Here is a 19,560-nt window from a genome sequence, read left to right as displayed (position 1 = left end):
ATCACATAAAAGATCCAATAATCTGTGTGAGCTATGTATGCATTACAACACATCATATTATATATACCCAACACCTTTCTTTGTGTATCACATATCCCTGTCGCTCGACCATGAGAAATGTCCTTACATCAGGCTTAGAGTATTAGAAGCATGAGAAATTCATGCCAGAACATACTATAACTACTTTTACAGAGTTAAGCACATTTTCACCATATTCATTGTGCATTTATTGAAGATCTATTAGATGCTCAGTTCTGACAGGATAAAGCTCTATAAAACAAAGCAGTTTGTTTTAAATTTGTCCTTTCCCTTCAAAGCTAAAAGAAAATCAAGCTATTCTTATTTCAAAGATTTCCTATCTACTCTCATCTCACATCACATCTCGGCAAAACTCTGTGAGAAGTGTTCTTGGAGTGTTATCAAGTAAAAATTTTGCAACAAGTATGGCTTTTTGCACAGGATTTCACACTGAATAATATAGTAACATCTAGAGATTCCTAGCCTAGTAAAAAAAAAGAATATTTTAAAAGATATTTTTAAAAGCGCAACATATGCACAGGGGCTTCTCTGCAGAACTCACAGACTCATTTTCACCATTTCATTTGCTCAGAACTATTGTTTTGGAATATGGAGCCCACAAATGGATCTTCCAAAGTTTTATCTATTGAAAATATTTCTAAGGATTACATCTCTCAAGAAGAAGCCAGTATGTGGAAAAGTATAAGAAAGATAAAAATAAGTCATACGATAACTAAAACAAGTCAAAGTAAAATGAGTAGAAATTGTCCTTTGGAAGACCCCAGAGGAAATGATTACTAGCTAGCTTACCTTGCTTTTCTCCATTAACATTTTCTAAAATATCAGAGAGCTGGCTGTCAAAGCCATGTTGAAGGCCATTCCTTTGCTTTTCAAGGTGATGTTCTTCCTCAGCAATAGAAGAAAGCACATGTGGTTGCTTTTGGTCATCAAGGGTCTGATTGGGCCACTGGGACATTATGGAACATGAGTCCTTTCCATCTGCATGTTGGCTAAGTCTGGGGCTTGAACCTTGGGGAGAGTCCTGCAAATCACTGTTACAACAGGAGAAATGATCCACTTCAAGAAACAAAGAATTTGCGTCTTCTTGACTCCAATCATTGCCTTGTTCTTCATCTTCAAAGTAGGTTTCCTGAATCTGAATATCATCTAAGTTCTGGTCTAGGTTGTCACTCAATTTAGAGTCTCGTTTGCTCAAATTAACCAGCGAAGCAGATAGTGTATCTCCTGCTTGCTGGAGAGCTTCATAAACCCGAGATATCCAGGAAGAGAGAGGCTGGAAGAAGTTCTGAACATCCTGAGATGCCATGGCCAACACCATGACCAGCTATCTGATGTCTACAAGTCCACTTGTCAGTTCCTTCAGTACTCTGGACTTAATGTGAACTACAGAATAAGCATGATGAGAAATTAAATTGGAGGTCTCTTAATGGCTGTGAATATTTCACTCTCAAAACTTCTCAGCTGAAACAGAGGAAAGAAATACTTACACCTGTTAAAGTTACAACTTCAGCCCCATCACCAGATACTTCCAATCAATGCCAAACAGCATTTGGGGACAAAAAGAGATCATTGAAATCTTAAGGCAACTAAATGACTATGAAAGTCTAAATGTATTTCAATGCCTATTCAACTCCACGGGCATGTGCAAAGCTTCCATTAGCAGTAATGGGCTCTATTCACATGGACTGAGAGAAGTCAGTCCCCCATAGACCATACTTAGTAGTGTGAAAAGGATAAGTGAATCTTCATTAAGAGACACTTGGACACAATATTTCAAAATACAAGAAAGGTTGGAGGCTTCATCTAGGAACCTGCAGATCCCAGAAAGCAGGCTAATAAGCATCTCTGCTTCATGACACAAAGATTTATCCTTTCAAAGGAAATGTGCTCCTGGAATCAAAAAGCTTTTAACAAATCTTAAAATAGGATCTTATATTTTTATGCAATTTCTAGAAATTATATCTATTCTTGAGGAGCAAACAACCACTGAAAAACTGAGGGTGGCAAGTGGATTAGGCAGTTTACCGGAGACACGTCCCTGGCATCCCGTTGCATTTGTCTAAGTTCCAAACTCCGGAAGTCAGCTTTCCACAGCCTGTGAGACTCCTGAGAGGCAATACATCCCACGAGATTCAAACCTGAAGGAGGCAGCTGCAGGACACGGACCGAGCAACAGGGCATAATGAAGACTCTGGAGCTACTATACTTTTACACATATGCATGCATACAAACATATGCTATGTATACATAGGCACACGTATGTGTACGTATATATATATATATATCTCTCTCCTATTGCCTTTACATTGCTCGTCAACAGCTCAGGATGAATGTTATAAATGACAGCAGAGCCTAAATTCACTGCTTGCAGTTAATTACTCCATCTCTTTTATAGCAATAGCTTCCTTCTGACCAAATTTACCAGCAATCCCATAAGTTTCAGCCTTCTTGACCTCAGGCTGCTGCATTTGATAGGATTGCCTACACTCTCCTAAAAATTTCTCTCTAGCTTTTGTGATAGCCATTCATGCATGTATTGATTCATTCAACAAACAAATATTTATTAAGTGCTGGGCACAATGCCAGGTGTAAGGTAACCCTGAGGTCTCTGTCCCCATGGAGCCCACATTCCAGTTAAAGGGAAACTGAGCTCTCTGCACTTTCCCCTGATCCTGAATAATTAATGTATCTGTCTTTCAGGCTCTTCCTTGTCTTCCCACAAACTACTTAGATACAACCACTCATTGTCCTATGGTTTCTCTTCCTCCCCCTTAATACTCATCATCCGGGAGAGCTGACCCATCTATAAGTACCAATTAACACTTTTTTAAAAATTCCAACATATACACCTCCAGCCCTTAGCTCAATCCCTCTTTTCCAGGCTTGAATCTCTTGTTATCTAAGCCCATGGTTCTCAGACTTTGCTGTGTCAGAATCACCTGGTGAGCTAATAAAGAACATAGAGGCCCAGGCAGGTTGAAGGAACAGGCCCCGGGCCTTTGTATATTTGTCAAGTTCCCCAGGTGATCCTGACACCCACCAAAGTTTGAGAAATGCAGATCTAAGGAAGTAGCTACACCTGGGCATCTCACCAAACTCTCAGATTCAGCTGATCCAAACCGAGCACAGTGCTTTTTCTACAACGGGTGTTCAGCACTCTGGACTCACAGCATTCTAGTGTCTGTGAATTTCTCTCTTGAACACTCCTACCTTCCACTCCTTCCGTTCCAAGTTCTGCTGGTTTGGGGTCTACGAATTCTCTCTTCCATTACGTTCTGTGGAGTGATCGCCTTTCCCCACACTCTGATTTCCTCAGAACTTCCAGACGTAGGGTTTCAGTCTCTAGTCTTCCCCACCTCCTCTCGTCCTCTAGGTTTGCTCACCAGAACCTGACCTTGTACCAGGTTTATTGCCAACTCCCCTAGAATGAACGTTCCAAGGAGGGCAGCGACTGTCTGTTTTGTTCTGTAGCTTATCCCCAGTGCCTAGAAGTGTGCCGAGCACATGTTAAATTCTCAATAAATGAATTAACAAATGCCATTTAAAATTGTGCTTACAACAGTGTCTAGCATATACTATGCACTCAAATTTGTTAAATTGATGAATAAAACCTACTCAGAATTGTTTAAAAGCTCTTAATGTTACCACACAAATCCCCTGCTTGGTAATATTAAAGAGTTCTTTCACCATTTGTTCTACCCCATTTCAGTACCCACAGTTTTTGGGTTTTTTCTCCACAAATATTTTGCTTAAGTTAATATGCTTCAGGGCATCACAGACCTAGAAAGCTCCCTGAGAAATCATTGGGGTTAGCATCTACCACTGTCCTTTAGGTACTTGAAGCTTTTTAAGACAGAAATGATGTATCTGCCTTAATAATTCAATAATCATTTCTATTCTTTATTATACAGAGAAAACTTTATTTTCACATGCAAACCCAAATCTTTGATTTTTAAGCCGGCATTTTCTTGTCCAGTCTTTGAGTTAGTAACTGCCCATGCTCTCAGTCTCATGTCTCCACGTCTTCTGTAACCTCTGTCCATCAAACCTTCATGGCAACTTGTCCAAAAGATAAATCTTACATCACTCCTTTAGTTTAAAGAAACAAACTAGAAAACCATTATGGCTTCCTATTCTTTATATGGCAAAATTTTAGCACTGGCAAACATTCATTTATATTTGTTGACACAGAGGTTTTAAAAAATTAATTTTAATGCCACGTTGACTACAGTCCTCACTTCTCCCTGTTGTTTATACCCACTTGCTTTACTCATTTCTGTGTAGCCTACCTGACCCCTGGAGGCACCTGAATTTTCAAGCCCTACCCTATAGGATAAATTTCACATTGTTTACCATGGCATACAGGAAGAGGGATGCTCAAGACATTTAGCAATCAGCACACATCTAACTGGCCTTAGTGCTAGAGGGATCCTTAGGGCCTCCCACAGGGCGTCAACTTTTTAATTGCTGAGTCACTGGTGTGAGGAGATCTGGGGGGTGCAACAGGACAGTGAGAGGGACCTCATATCAGTGGCTATTTATCAACTGTCTTGGAACTATTTCAATATTTTCACAACTCACAGAGCTCCACCTTTGGTCCTGACTGAAGATCCAGCTGTGTATGAGCTGTTCCCAATAATACCACCTCACAGTGAGGACTCAATCATTCCTCACCACTCCTCACTCAAAGTTCTATGTGCCGGTCACACTAACACACTAAGCATTTTCCAGAGTGACTGTGCTCTTCCCTGACTTCCGTTTGCTCTGCCGGGATGTCTTCTTTCCCTAGCCCGCCTAGTAAATACTTACTCCTTCTTTACGCTGAAACTCCTACTGCCTCCTATGTCAACTCTTCATCTGCAATCAAAGGTGTAGCCTCAGGGTGCTTTGAATGTGCCTTTATGACACAAGGTTTCACTTGCTGTGGTAATTATTTGTCAGTCTTCCTCTTCCAATGGACTGTGAGACCGTAAGTGCTAGGACTGTGTTTATAACTTTACTGCTCCAGGACCCACATCGGGTAGGGACTCATAACTGTTTGTTGAATGAATGAATGGAAGTTACTGACGAAAATTTTTAAAGCTAAGAAGCCCTGATTCTTCATTTGTCTTCATCCGTAAAGTGTAATTAACTCTCTAGATGACCTCTAACAGCTCCTTTCTGCTTTGAAACCCAAGAATTTACCAGTGTGGGCCAAAAAACATTGTAATATTGATGCTGGATATATTCAACAGTAAGTAGTCTTTTCAGGGATTGGTTCTATAATTTTGTCAATAACCATTGTCCAACGATCTCACAGTGATTGGAAAGAGGCCAAATCTGTCTCTATATGAAACAGTGTCCAGTGGTTATATTCCAAAACACTGAAAAAGGAGGGGCGCGTGGAGCTAGCACCTGAAAAACAACTTAGTTAGCAGTACTGTAGATCTTTCATCACACTAACACAGTCTAAAGCCAAAAGGGCTATGTGCCAGCAGAGTAACCATGGAGATAGCTTTGCTGCTTAGGTAAATTTCATCTTGACTGGTAGAATAGAGGTAGTATCAGATATATACCTGGTACCCGTGTTATTTGGGGGCTTTCTTACCACTGAGAAGACAAAGTAGCTTCTGGTGTTATTAAAAAATATACATATGAGAAAAGGAAAATAGAGGACAGCCCAGGTCCTTGGATTAGCAGGAAAATACATGTAAGGTCTGTGGTGGCTAAGAAGTCTTATTATTTGAATTAAAGTAGTTCATGACACTTCGTTATTATGAGACATATAAGACAAAACAACAAAAAAAAGTGTGTTTGTGTGTGTTTGTTTAACATACAAGCTCCTACCACAAACATGACAGGGAGGGTTTATAACCTCTCCACGTGCTCAGAATAAACCAGCAATCTAACAAAGGATTAGTAACAACTGATAAATAAAGATGAAAGGTAAGCTGCTGATATATTCTTAGGGCCTACAGTTCTTTAAACTTTGTTTTAATTAGAATTATATTTTAATTATAAACGTGTCTAATTAAGGTCATTTTAAACATAGAAAACGTCTAAACAGGAAACATTAAAGAGTTGCATTTCTGTAGGGGGAAAAACTATCAAATTCTTGAGCCATATGCTTTATCACGTTTGATCATCCTCACCAAGGGTACCTGTAGACAGAAGAGATCCATGCCCACAATAATAATGCTCATGGTCCTTTAAAGGCTGTTAGTTAAATCTTTCTGACCCCATTTTTTTTTATCTGATGATAGATGCTTGGAGGGAGGGGGAGAATTATGACTTAGGAAGAAATACCAGGTTCTAGGAGCTAGGTCTTAAAAAAATCTATGTTATTTTGCTGAAAGCTAAGGTGGAAGCCTGTATGTCTGAGTGATTTCTAAAGGCTTATCAGCTCCTGGAGAGAGTCAGACACATTCTGAGAGAAAAGAAAATGTTCCAATAATAGGGTCCCCAAGTAACCAAACCCCCAATCACAATCTTACGCAAGTTTATCTAGTGAAGTGTGTTAATGCTTAGCATTTTTTAAAGGAGAAATCACCTTGGAAAATCTACTCTTTTCATTCTCTGTCAAGATCTGTAGGGCAGTCAGTCATAAGTAAAGTCAAGAAGACTGGGTTTATTTAAAATTTCTCCTCACAGCTGCCAGTTAACTTCCTTGTGTCATCTACAAGATGTGGGTTACTTAATATTGACTTCCCAGAGTGGTCATGAAGCTAATTAAGTCTGTGATTTTTATGACAATTATCATGCCTTTCAGAGAAAGGCATTTTGCAGTACCTAGTACAAATAAGAAAGCTCAGAAAGATGAATAATGCATGCAGTCAAAATAAGAACTATGAAATGGGCTGCAATCCATCTTTAACATGAGTCAAGAGAGCCTACAGGTGTTTTCTGTTAAGAGAAAATTTGTTAGGTGGGTAGGAATATGTGCCGTTGAGATGAAATATCCTTTATAGCATTTGTCCAAAATGTGTTCTAAATGCTGGCATCTTAACAAATATAAAATTGGACTACTGAGGACTCCATGGCAACAATATGGACACAATACACACAGACTGTCATTGCTGGGACATGGGCAATCCAATAGACCCTTTACCACTGGGCTTCAGCGGGGACAATTAACAGAAAGCAAAATGTGAAACTGCTCTGTAATCAAAATATATTTTCATCAGGAGACACTGAGAAAAAGGAGACAGTGTGAAGGAAAGAAACAGCAGTGGCTTCGGAATCACACAAAACAAGGCTCAGTGTTGGATCTGCCCTCACTTATGCCACAGCACGAGGCAAATTACGCGACCTGGGTGCACCTAAATCTCTTCACCTGTAACATGAGGAGCACTACCTCTTGTCTTCCAACTCACTATGGAAATGCGATTACACAATGTTTTTAAAGCACCTAGAACAGAGCCCAGTACATAACAGGCTCTCAGTATCAGTTATTCATTATTGAATCGAAATTTGTGACATTTTAAAAGGTAAAAATATATTAAACTCTTGTAATCTTTTCCCTAATGTGCTAAGACCTCAGAAAAATAATACTATCATTATAACCAACATTTGCCAAACACTTTACAGTATGCAATGCTTTTTGACAACTTACATAAATAAAAACTCTTTGTGAAAGATATTAGCCTTCCGTTTTATGGTCGAAAAAACTGAGGCTCAGAAAGGGTAAGTGCCCTGCCCCAAGGCTCAGACCTAAATACAGAGTGGAGCTGGTATTCAATTCTCCTTTGTTGAATTCCAAGTTCTTGCTTTAACTCCTGCTCCAAATCTTCACAAAATGCCAATAAGACAGTGAAGACACTAGAAATCAAAAACGTAGAGGTATTTTCCTAATGAGTGGCAAGCATGGGGTTCAAATCCTGGTTTGTCTGACTCAGAAGTGTGTTCTCATTCTGTTTCCACTGCACCACGGCTGCTGATTTCACTAATGAAACTTGTTTAAAAATGAAAACTGTTGCAATTACTTTTCCAAAATAAGTGTAATAAAGTAAAAAAAAAAAAAAACTAAACTACTGCTTAAGTCAAGGATGGCTTATTTTTAAATATAGTTTTCAAACTGTATCCAGTTAAAGTTAAAGCTTTGTAACTGAGCAGGACAATATCAAAAAAAACTAGGGCTGGCTCAACAAGAGTTTTAAATTGTTCAACGTTTATGCCGCTATAGCAAGAGCACCTTTTAAATATTCTCCAGATTTCATTAGCCCATTGAGTATTCCGGATCGTCTATTACATCCAAAGCAGAGATTTGCATATGCTTCACAAATAAGCAGTCGTTCCATAAACACAGAAGGTCTTCAGCATTTGCAGAGGGACTATTTAACATTGTGTTAATGGCACAATTTTCTTATGAGACTGTCATTGCTGTGGCACAGAAATCCATCTTCAGACTCACATATAATAAAATTTTTATCAAGCATTTAAGAATGAATTATATTTAATTAATATTTACCTTTTTAAAGACCCAACCAAAATGAGGAACAATCTCATTTTGCATCATCCTGGCTAAAGTGATCACAATAGACTCCTGACAAGAGTACATCTCTGTTCCATGGTCACTGGCACATACCAACCGGCCCCAAATAAAGGAGGTTCTGAAATCTCAAATAACATCCACAGTACAAAGGAATGTAAGCAGAAGGTAATGTAATGAAATTGAGGAAGGCAAAATGCAGGCACAATTAACAGGAAATACTCTCAATCTAGGGGATTTGTCAGATTGTTGATTTTTGTCCAAGAGAAGAGAGAGACATCATTTGTATCACTTGAAAATGCACGAGGCTCAAAAGTAAGGAGAAATTACAGAACTAATGTCATTGCAACCCTCTGGAGACAGATTAAGCAATACTCTAAATATCAGCAATCATTGAGTGTTTGTTAAAGTTCTTTTATTAATTATAGAAGTAATATCAGACTTATGAAAATTTGGTTAAAAAAGAGAGGGAAGGAAAAATAATTTAGAATCCCTCCGCCTTAACACAACTCTGATTTTTTTTTTTTTTTTGAGGAAGATTAGCCCTTTGCTAACTTCTGCTGCCAATCCTCCCCTTTTTTTGGCTGAGGAAGACTGGCCCTGAGATAACATCCGTGCCCATCTTCCTCTACTTTATATGTGGGACGCCTGCCACAGCATGGCTTGACAAGCGGTGCATAGGTCCACACCTGGGATCCGAACTGGCGAACCCTGGGCTGCCGAAGCGGAACGTGCGAACTTAACCAACTTAACTGCTGCGCCACTGGGCGGCCCCTCAACTCTGATTATTTTTGCACATTTCTTCCGTCATTTTTCCTTGTAATTTGCACAGGGTTGTAGTCATATTATATAGGATCCTAAGCCAACTCCCTATCCTTTATCTAGAATTCATCACCAAGGCCTACGCATTCTTCCATCTAAATAACTCTTGAATCTACCTGCCTTTTTCCACCTGCACAGGTAATACTGGGACGCAAGTTACCGTTTTTCCCACCCGAACCACTTCAACAACCTCTTAAGTGATTTCTTCGCATTCACTCCTACCTCTGTTTCACAAAATGGCCTTTCTGATCTTCTTAAAATACGTATTTGATCAAGTCATTCAGTGTTTAAAATGACTTAAAATTACTTCAGATAAAGTCCCAAATCCTCCACAGGACTCAGAAAGCCCCTCCTCATCCTTAGTCACTCTCTAGCTGCACTTCACTCTTCAGCATCTCACCTCCTTCTTTCAGCATCTAACTTCACCAGGCTCCTCCCGCTGGCTGAGAATGCTCTCCTCCTTCCAAGCTTCCTTCCCCTGGCCCCCAACACCCATTCATTTCCTTTCAGGGCTCAGTTTACACTTCACTTTTCAGAATGCTCTGCCTGACAACCAGCCCCACATAATCCAGACTAAATTCTGTCCCCCTGAAATATTCTCTCATAGAACCTCTTACCTCTTAACACATATTGTAATTGTAGCTCATTAATGACTTACATAATTATTTCTTTTTAACATCTGTCTTCCTCACAAAACTAGAAACTCCAAGAGATCAGATAGGAGGTTAATTTTTGTCTTCACCCTGCTGTCGGCATCCAGTTGAGTGACTACCATGGAGCAGGCAATCAATAGTTTTGAATATCTGAGTATCCACACACACAATAATATATCCTCCTTCTTTCATTTAACAGTTTAATGCATTTTGCATGTTTCTAGTCTTTTGTGTTTATCATTTTTAATGATTTAATATTTTAAAAACTGAATTTTCAACTAGGACCGAAATACCTTTGAACAAATTCAAATCTACGAAAGTACCTATTCTAACGATAATAAGCAATCCTTCACATCTCAAGAAAAAATACCCAGTATTCTCCATCAGAATGAGATAGAGGTAAATTATATTAATTCAGACATGATAAATTTGACACTTATAAGAGCTTTGACAGGAGCTAGGCTAAAGCTTACTTCTATATCTTCTATTAAAATAAAACGAAAAGGTATAGCTGGCTAAACAAGACAGTAATTATCATCGTCAAAATATTTACCTTACAATTATTCTTATTTCTTTTCATTAAGAGGTTAGGAGAGGGGGCTAAGGTTTTCTTTTCTAATCAGCTCCCAGGTAATGCTGATGCTACTGTTCCAGCAACACACTTTGAACAGCAAGATTTTACTTAAGTGTGATTTACACGTCATAAAATTCAGCCATTCTAAGTGTACACTTCAATACTTTTTAGTAAGTTTACCAAGTTGTGCAACCATCATTACAACCCCGTGTTAGGACATTTTCCTCACCCCAATAAGATCTCTCATAACCATATAAAATTCATCCCCATTCTCATCCTCAGCCCAGGCAACCACTCATCTACTTTCTGTGTTTATAATTTGCCTTTTCTGGGCATTCCATATAAATGGAATCATACAATAAAGGGGGAAAAAAGGTTACAAGAGACAGTGGAAATAACACTAAAATAGTTATGAAGCACCATGAGCCAGTTCCACTTCTGCAACTGGCTGTGATCTTGGGAAAGATGCTTGATTCCTTGAACTTCCACTTCCTCACCTGCAAAACAACAGGACTGCACTCGGCAAGCTGTCAGCATTCCCTGCGGGTAACATTCTAAAGCAGGCTCTTGGGAAGCTCCCCTGAACTACCCTCCTTTGGAGTTTTTACTACTGTTGGCATCCAACACACAAGAAATCATTTTACTTCAGACATATCTGTGATACAGACATCACAAATCCTCAAATCTAGCAACCATGTCAAGCTTATAGAAGGCACTCAAGAAATATTTATTGAATCAAACTCAACTGAATTCGACTGGCCTCCTTAAATTCGGTTTGCTTATTCTGGAAGCTAACCTCCTATAAGATCTAGGGTTGGGTTTCATAAATTTTAAACTATTTGCAAAATGAGTGACTTTTTCCTGGAGATGATGTTCCTGTCTTTTTCAAAGTCTCGAAATGGTCCCTTATCCTCCACTGTCACAGCACAGATTGGTGAGGTTAATCTGTCTTGGAAAGATAACCCTGCAACCAACAATTACACAGGTTTTAATCCGGTTCTCACTATGTGATGAAGGAAATACAAATCTTTTGTCTAATGAAATTTTCATTTGTAGCCAGAAAACCATTCCAGCACAAATTATTAATCCATTGCACATGTTTCTGCCAGGCCCCAGGACACAGCAGCTTCACGTTCTTATTTATACTGGCCCCCTTCTGTCTATGAATAAACATATCAATCCTCTCAACCTAAATCAATGCTCAGTGTTCAATATTTTTCCTTACGTTTTCCTTTCATTTGTTTACATAAGCTTCAAACTAAGCAGGTAGTAAAATTGTTCATTACTAAAATGACTATTGCTACACATTTTATCACCTTCATTAGTGGTTATCAAAATGAAGTCTCCTGGGGTCTTTGATGACTGGGCTCTTAGAATAGTAATGCTAATAACATGACAATGTCAATACTTCTGTGTCTGGCAAACATTAATAATAAGACCCCCGTGGGATCCCATCAAAAGCAGCAGCTTTAATGGGATCTTTGTGGTTGCAAACATAAGTAGGTTAGGTGGGTGGTATATGGTTTCTCTCAGGTCTGCCCAGCCAAAGTGGCCCCAATCAAAGAAAATTTGAAAACACTCCTTTTACATTTCCCTTTCCACTGGCAGGGAATTTCACATAAGAACGGGGAAGCACTGTTTTCTAACCATGATAATGGATCCAAATATTCTTAACTAATTCTACATACATGTGGCAGCTATTTTATAGTATTATATACAGTTACACATATTGTATCTACTTGTTTAAACCAAAATGCTAGTTATGTTTCTCTTGAAGCCAATAATGCCTGTATTTTACTATTTTCTTCTCTTTCTCTTTCAATTCTTCCAATTTCTCACTAAAAGATATGGAAGCTTGCTTACTGAGGAACAGCAAGTACCTCTGCAGTCTTCAGTTAGCACAATTTGGTTCACCTAGGATCTACTACCATCGCTCATAATGAATGGGATTCTATTTTCCGGTAGCAAAATACTAACATTTCATTTGAAAAAGAATACTAGTATAAATACAAGTCCTGGAGAGTAGCTAATGGAAAGGAAAATCCTCCAACTGAAATGAAAAATTTCACATTGGCATCCAACTTGTTCCACACAAAATACACATTTTGGTCAGTTTCAAATTCTTTGGGGAAATTCTAAATGGAACTTTTGCCCTGAAATGTTCTTAAAACTAATTCCAGTTATGTCTTTGACTAAAAGGCCAACTCACAGGAAAACTTTAAAAGGACTCTGACATCTTCCCCACATAGAATGATAAGCTAGCAACTACAGCTCTAAGAAGCATTACTGTTTAGGGGCGGAAGAGCTGTGGAGGGATTTGGGAAGATCAAAGACCAACTTAAAAAAAAGAGTTTTCTGCTAAAAACTAAACATTAGACATTGAAAGCCTCTCCATATTTTCTGTAATGTGCCTGATAATGCCATGATTTGTATTTTGCTTCAAGATAATTTAAAAACAAACATTCAAAGAGTTAATGACCTAAAAGTAAGGTTTTTCTCCATCACTCTCTCTTGCATCAAGTGGCCCGTGCTTCTGTGGAATGACAACTATAAATTATCACTCTGTCGACAGGGTTCACTGGGGAAAAACCAAAAAGAAAAGCGGTTTTTAAGCAGACAGCAATTTCACTCCATAAAACTGACATTAATTGTTCCTAAGAATTAAGAACTGTTTTGAGGATCCAGAGCATAGAAACTAAGAAAATAAGATTGAAAATGTTTTTGGAACTCCTAAATTCACATACTTCAAATAATACCTGTCACTTTGTCATTAAACCTCAATCAGAAAGCCTAGAATAATATAAGCTGCAATTATTATGAGAACTTTTGTGAATAAGGCATTTGCTCCTTTAAGTGGGTTTTAGAGGAAGGTAGATATATTAATGGAAATGTATAACCATAGACATACCCTTTCTTTTACTTTAATCTGTCAGGCTAAGAAAAATAATGAGATTTTAAACCTGTTACTTCAATTACTAGTTTAAAGTTGATTATTCAAATAGCTGGGTAAGTATATAAACTCATTGACACCTACTTCAGTGCAGAAACAGTCATCTGTGCTACTAACTATTCTACTGAAGCAATCATCTTTTCCCCTGCTGCCCACCTATGAACTGAATTTTTTATTTGAGGCATGTGCCTCTTTAAAGTGTAATGAGCATTACTGTCTTGCTGACAAGAGAAGCACAAAAACCCAATATCCTCTGATAAATGTAACTCGTGCCACCTATGGTATCCTCCAGATACAGTGCATCACTGGAATATATCACAGACAAAACAACTGTTGTTATTGATGCCATTCTTCAACACAAGCAGACAAACACACAGGCGTTACACTTAAGAGCAATTCTGTCATCTATAAATGAAGACGACATGTTCATCTCCGCTATATCAAAATTCCTCAAAGCTACCCATAAAGTTGGTGAGACAGTTTCACTAACTCCAGCAAAAGGATGTGTGTTTAAGGCCTCCTCAGATCATCCAGGGGACCCATGCTGCAGGCGCGAAGTAAGAACGTCAATCTACCAAGCGCTAAACATTTACTAGGTGGTTCTGTGTAGCCTACTGGGGTTTACTGAGTTCTATCTAGAACCCTTGGTCATAAATTCCATGCTATGGCTATTTCAAATGCAAAAAGGCTCCAGCGTTCCTGCCAAGAATTAAGACTTGAGACTACATATGTTAGATAGATAGATAGATAGATACACACACACACATATATATACCCATATGTTATAGAGTCGTTGGTAAAGTGAAAGATCATGAAGGAAATTCTCTGCAGCTTTTGAAATAGTAAGGTTCATTTAGGGATTTCTCAAACTTAGGTGTTAAACATTTCCACAGCAATTCAGACTTACAGAGAGCTTCAGATCTGTTTTCGTTAATGTCCTACTATCACAGAGGAAGCTAAAATGCCGCAGGAAGAGTCTGTTTCTAAGGTAACTTACTATGCACCCTTATGTAAATCACTCAGAAGGCAGAACTGCTCATATTCCAACTGTAAATGTGCCCAGATTTCTCAAAGGACTTTCAGTGTCCTCCTAACCTTTAATCTAATGGTTCCCATCTCCAGCAATCAGCTAGCTGTGTAACATGTTCATTTGCTAGGTCAAATTCTTGAGCAGGGGACTACAATCTATCCTCTAAGTTGCAAGAAAACAAGTAGTGAAGGATGGAGGTTTTAAAGGAACAGATCTATTCCCTCTTTTTTTTTTTTTTTTTTAAGATTGGCACCTGAACTAACATCTGTTGCCAATCTTCCTTTTTTCTTTTTCTTTTTCTTCTTCTCCCCAAACCCTCCCCCCTCCAGTTCATAGTTGGATATTGTAGTTGTAGGTCCTTCTGGCTCTGCTATGTGGGATGCCACCTCAGCATGGCCTGATGAGCAGGGCCGTGTCCGTGCCCAGGATCCCAAATGGTGAAACCCACGCCACCAAAGCGGAGCGCGTGAACTTAACCACTTGGCCATGGAGCCAGCCCCTCTATTCCCTCTTTAACAAAGAAAACAAAGAAATGGAGACAATAGGGCATAACTTGGAAATGAATTGTCTTTGTTAATATTTGTTGAAGCTGGGTGATGGACACATGGGGTTCGTTATACCATTCTCTCTCTACTTTCCCATATGTTTGAAAATTTCCATAATGAAAAGATTTTTTGAACAGTGAAGATCTCTTCTCAACCTCCCTCCTATAATACCCTGAAGGAAATAAGAACACAAACACAGATGTTAAGTAAGCTCCTGTGATGGTCAATTTTATGTGGCAACTTGGCTAGGCCACAGTGCCCAGGTATTTGATTAACCCTTACTCTGTATATTTCTACGAGGGTGTTCTTTATGGATGACATTAACATTTAAAATGGTGGACTTCGTGTAAAGCAGACTGCCCTCCATAATGGGGGTGGGCCTCATCCACTCTGTTGAAGACTTTAAAGGACAAAGACTGACCTCCCTTAAGAAGGAATTCTGCCAGCGGATGACCTTCAGACTTCAACTGCAGCATCATCAGGTCATCAGCTTTTCCCGGGTCTCTAGCCTATCGGCCACCCTGAAGATCTTAGATTTGCCAGCCTCCATAACTGCGTAAGCTAATTCCTTACATTTCTCTCTTTCTCTCACTCTCTCTCTCTATCTGTGTATATATATGTACACACACACACATACATACAACTGAAAAGTCTGTAGTGGCCATCGGGAGCTGATTAGTGAGGATTCTCCAGAGAAACAGAACCAATATAATGTATGTGTGTGTATCTCTCTCTTTCTCTACCCAGCAATGAGCAAGATGTGCTCAACCCTATCTAAAGTTAATCTCTCCATCCCGTCAATTATTCTTTATTTTAGGCCCTTATAGCATTTATAATAAACTATAATCATCTGCCTCTTTAGTTTCAGTTTTGTTTTTGTCTGTCTTTATCAGAGAGATGTAATTTCCAAGAGAGTAGGGACTACATTTCTCTTTTTGATCATTTTATTTCCAGCACTTAGCACACTGTGCAACATAACATAGATTCCCAATAAAGAATTCTGAGTGGATGAATGAACATTCTCAAACCAGTAACTCTTCAACTGGGTTCTTTAAAACCTGTACTCATCGGACAGGGTTCAATTAGTCATACTTTGATAGGCTCATTGAGAGTATTTTCAATTACCTGTGTCTTAATCAAGTCACCAAAACAAGTATCTAGACACGATACTGAGACATTCCAAGGCTTGTCCTGATGTTCAAACTTTTACTGCTCCTCAATTCTCAATTTTTCATCTCATGTATTAGGTTGAACCATATAAAACTTCCAACCTACAAAAACAGTAATTTCTTAGAGTTCAACCTAATATAACACATAGAGAAATGCGTTTTCTATGCAAATTAAGCATTAAAATCAGAAAAGAAGACACCTTTCAATGTAGATTGTTAACAAGCATGTCTCCCACTCTAGGTACCACCCTCCCAGGTGGGTCTTGTTCTGCAAATGGCCCCACTGGGGAAGGAGGAAATGTGACACAGAAGTATAGACGGGCTATTCCATTCACCCCACTATTTCAGGACAAAGGGGTACAAGCAAGGGGAAGGTGTGGGGTAGAAGATTTTGACTGTCTAAAGAACACCCAGTCCTTAACTCTAAAACAAATCATTGTACAATCCAAAAGTTTTTAAATTGTATAAGAAGCACTTCAGTGGCATTTAGAAGTTTTAATTATCCTATTAGAAAAGAAGAGGGAGGGGAATATTGAGACTTTTTTTAATTCCAAAATATTTAACTCATTTGAAATTCATCTGAGTAGTCCAAGACCAAAACCAGCACACCGACCTGCGGATGAAGAAACCTGGACTCTGGGAACACGCAGGTAAAGGAAAATATGAAGCTAAAGACACAACCAAAACCTACCAGTAAAGAAGGGCGGGGATTGTACTGCTGTTACATATCCTTAACAAATGCCTTTTCTGCCTATATCTAATTCATCAGCCATACTAAATGTGAAGTATAAAGACGCTAAAAAATAGATAGATAAAAGAGGAAAACCATCCATATGTAGCGGGCAGTACACTTCATATTCTTATTTTCACATCTGTTTCAGATCCTGATTCGTCCCATTTTGTAAAATTTGTCATTGCTCTTTCTTATTTGGGCATATAAGGAAAATGGAGTAGTCTAAATTATTTAGAAAACACTGAAAGTCATATAGATGAAACAGCCAAACTCTTCTGTTTCAGTCAAATTCACTAAAAATTTGTAAAACTCTCAGAATATTGAGTATAAGTTAGAGTTGGCTATAACTGGACAACTTTGAATAGTCTTATAAAGTAGACATTTTTTCTAAATATCTTATTTTTTAAAATCCCTGTGAAGTAAACTGCCGGAATTGTCATGGTATTATGGGATGGTGGGAAGTGAAAGCATCATGAAGGAGAAAGTTTGCTTGCTGACCAAGGAAGAACTGAACTGAACTAGTCAGGGAGGGAAGCACGTGGGGAACCGCCAGATGGATACTGTGTGGGCAGAAGCAAAGGCGGACTGGGCCAGTGTCAACATCCTGCTTAAGGGCTTCCCTTCCGGACCTGAAAGGAGAAGTTAGCAATGACCTCCCATCAGTGGGACTCCACCCAGGCCACATCTTTAAATCACCTAGTATTCTTTTTAAAGCCACATAACTTGCCCGGCCACTGTCACCCTCTATTCTGATTTAAGTAGTTTGCAGTGGAATTTGGGCACTGGTATTTTTTAAAAGCTTCCGAAGATCCAGTGTAGTTCAACCAGGCTTATAGCTGGAAAGCACCCTGACTGCTGATTCTAGTCTATATCATAAATATCTGACAAGCTTTTGTTATATCTCTTTGTAAGAATCATACTATCCCCAGACAGGGAGTGTGGAATACCATTGTTAGAGGAAAATGGAGAAAGGAGAATCTTGCATCCAACTCTTCATCAACTCTCCTAATTTGGAATGAGTGAAAACCACTTCTAGGGGCCAGCCTGGTGGCACAGCAGTTACGTTTGCACACTCCATTTCAGCAGCCCAGGGTTCGCCAGTTCGGACACTGGGTGTCGACCTACGCACTGCTCATCAAGCCGTGCTGTGGCAGGTGTCCCACATATAAAGTAGAGGAAGATGGGCACAGATGTTAGCTCAGGGCCAGTCTTCCTCAGCAAAAAGAGGAGGATTGGCAGCAGATGTTAGCTCAGGGCTAATCTTCCTGGGAAAAAAAAAAAAACGAAAAGAAAAGAAAACCACTCCCAGCTGATGCTTCCACCTCCTCTCCCCTTATAGTGGACTGAATGGTGGCCCCCAAAAAGATATGTCATGTCCTAGTCCCCAGAACCTGTGAATGTTGGAAGGGTCTTTGCTGATGTAATTAAGTTAAGGATCTTGAGATGAGAAGATCTTCCTGGATTATTAGGATGTGACCTAAATCCAGTGATAAGTAGCACAGAGAGGACAGACATACACAGAAGGCAGCAGTGTGAAGATGGACACAAGTGATGCGACACAAGCCAAAGAACGCCAAGGATGGTCAGCAGCCACCAGAAGCTAGGAGAGAGTTTGGGCCTGCTGACACCTTGATTTCAGACTTGTGGTCTCCAGAATTGTGCAAAAAATAAATTTTTATTATTTTAAGATACCAAGTTTGTGGAAATTTGTATGGGAGCCACAGGAAACCAAACCATCCATCAAACGCTCCTTTCCCCTCTTTTTTCTCATCCCAGAACTTCAAAAGTATGAAATAGTGGACTGAGTTGGGAAGATTAGGTGGGCAGAAAAATAGTGCAATTACGGTTTTGGCCTTTGGTGTTAGGCAGTTTTGAATATGAGTCCCAGCTTTGCCCCTTAATAGCTTGGGAAAAAATTCCTCTCTTGAATCCGCAGTTTCCTCATGTATAAAATGGAGATGATAATAGTACCTAATTATTGAGTTCTGTTTGGGAGACTTGTACTTGAACATACTCTGACCTAATAGCAGAAACGGAATAAAAAACATTTGACTACAGCAGCCATCACGGCCCAGGCTGAAAAATTGGGGCAGGTCAGAGGCACCTACTGGACCAGAAGCCAACCAGTTACTTTCAGGTGAAGAAGTGGGCATGACCCTGGGGAGAGACCAGTCAACTGGGCCTTTTTGCCAACTGCTGGGGAGAAACTGTCAAATTTTAACCACATTACTTCTGAGCTCCAGCTGGCACAGCCTTACTGCTGAGCACCAGCTGAGAGCCAGCTGGGCCTAAATGTACAAAAGCTGTCTCCACATTGTCTCATAGTGCTCCTGTCTTTCTCTGTAGCTCCCTTTCCATGCTCAGTGTTGAGAAACTAAACTTCCACTTGCCCACCCAAAAGTAATTTGGTCAATTTCATTTTGGAGAAATACTCAGTCTTTGGGGTTTTCGCTCCCACCCCCACGTTCCCGCACATCAGGGAGCGGAGATGTAAGCTTACTTACTAGGATGTGCTGTTCCCCCTCGCTGGCTCCCCTGACCTCCAGAGGAATCGGTCTCTTCCCCCACAGCATTCCCT

At 39.5% G+C, this 19,560-nt stretch overlaps 1 protein-coding gene across 5 annotated transcripts in view; it reads right to left on the bottom strand.

Moving 5' to 3' along the window:
• Positions 1-19,560, bottom strand: part of SYT16 (synaptotagmin 16) — a 260,034-nt gene that overhangs the window by 120,960 nt on the left and 119,514 nt on the right. For 2 of the 5 annotated variants that reach the window (XM_070513728.1, XM_070513727.1), the window contains exons 4-5: positions 2,065-2,190; positions 829-1,500 (exon numbers count right to left, since the gene is read on the bottom strand). The exons of the other annotated variants lie outside the window; for them this stretch is intronic. In XM_070513728.1, coding sequence (XP_070369829.1) covers positions 829-1,357 — 529 coding nt within the window. In that variant the 5' untranslated portion in view covers positions 1,358-1,500; positions 2,065-2,190. The remainder of the gene's footprint in view (positions 1-828; positions 1,501-2,064; positions 2,191-19,560) is intronic. 5 annotated transcript variants of the gene reach the window in all.

This window comes from Equus asinus, chromosome 7 (assembly GCF_041296235.1).
Source record: "Equus asinus isolate D_3611 breed Donkey chromosome 7, EquAss-T2T_v2, whole genome shotgun sequence".
Taxonomy (NCBI): domain Eukaryota; kingdom Metazoa; phylum Chordata; class Mammalia; order Perissodactyla; family Equidae; genus Equus; species Equus asinus.
This window is presented reverse-complemented; position numbering and strand designations above follow the sequence as displayed.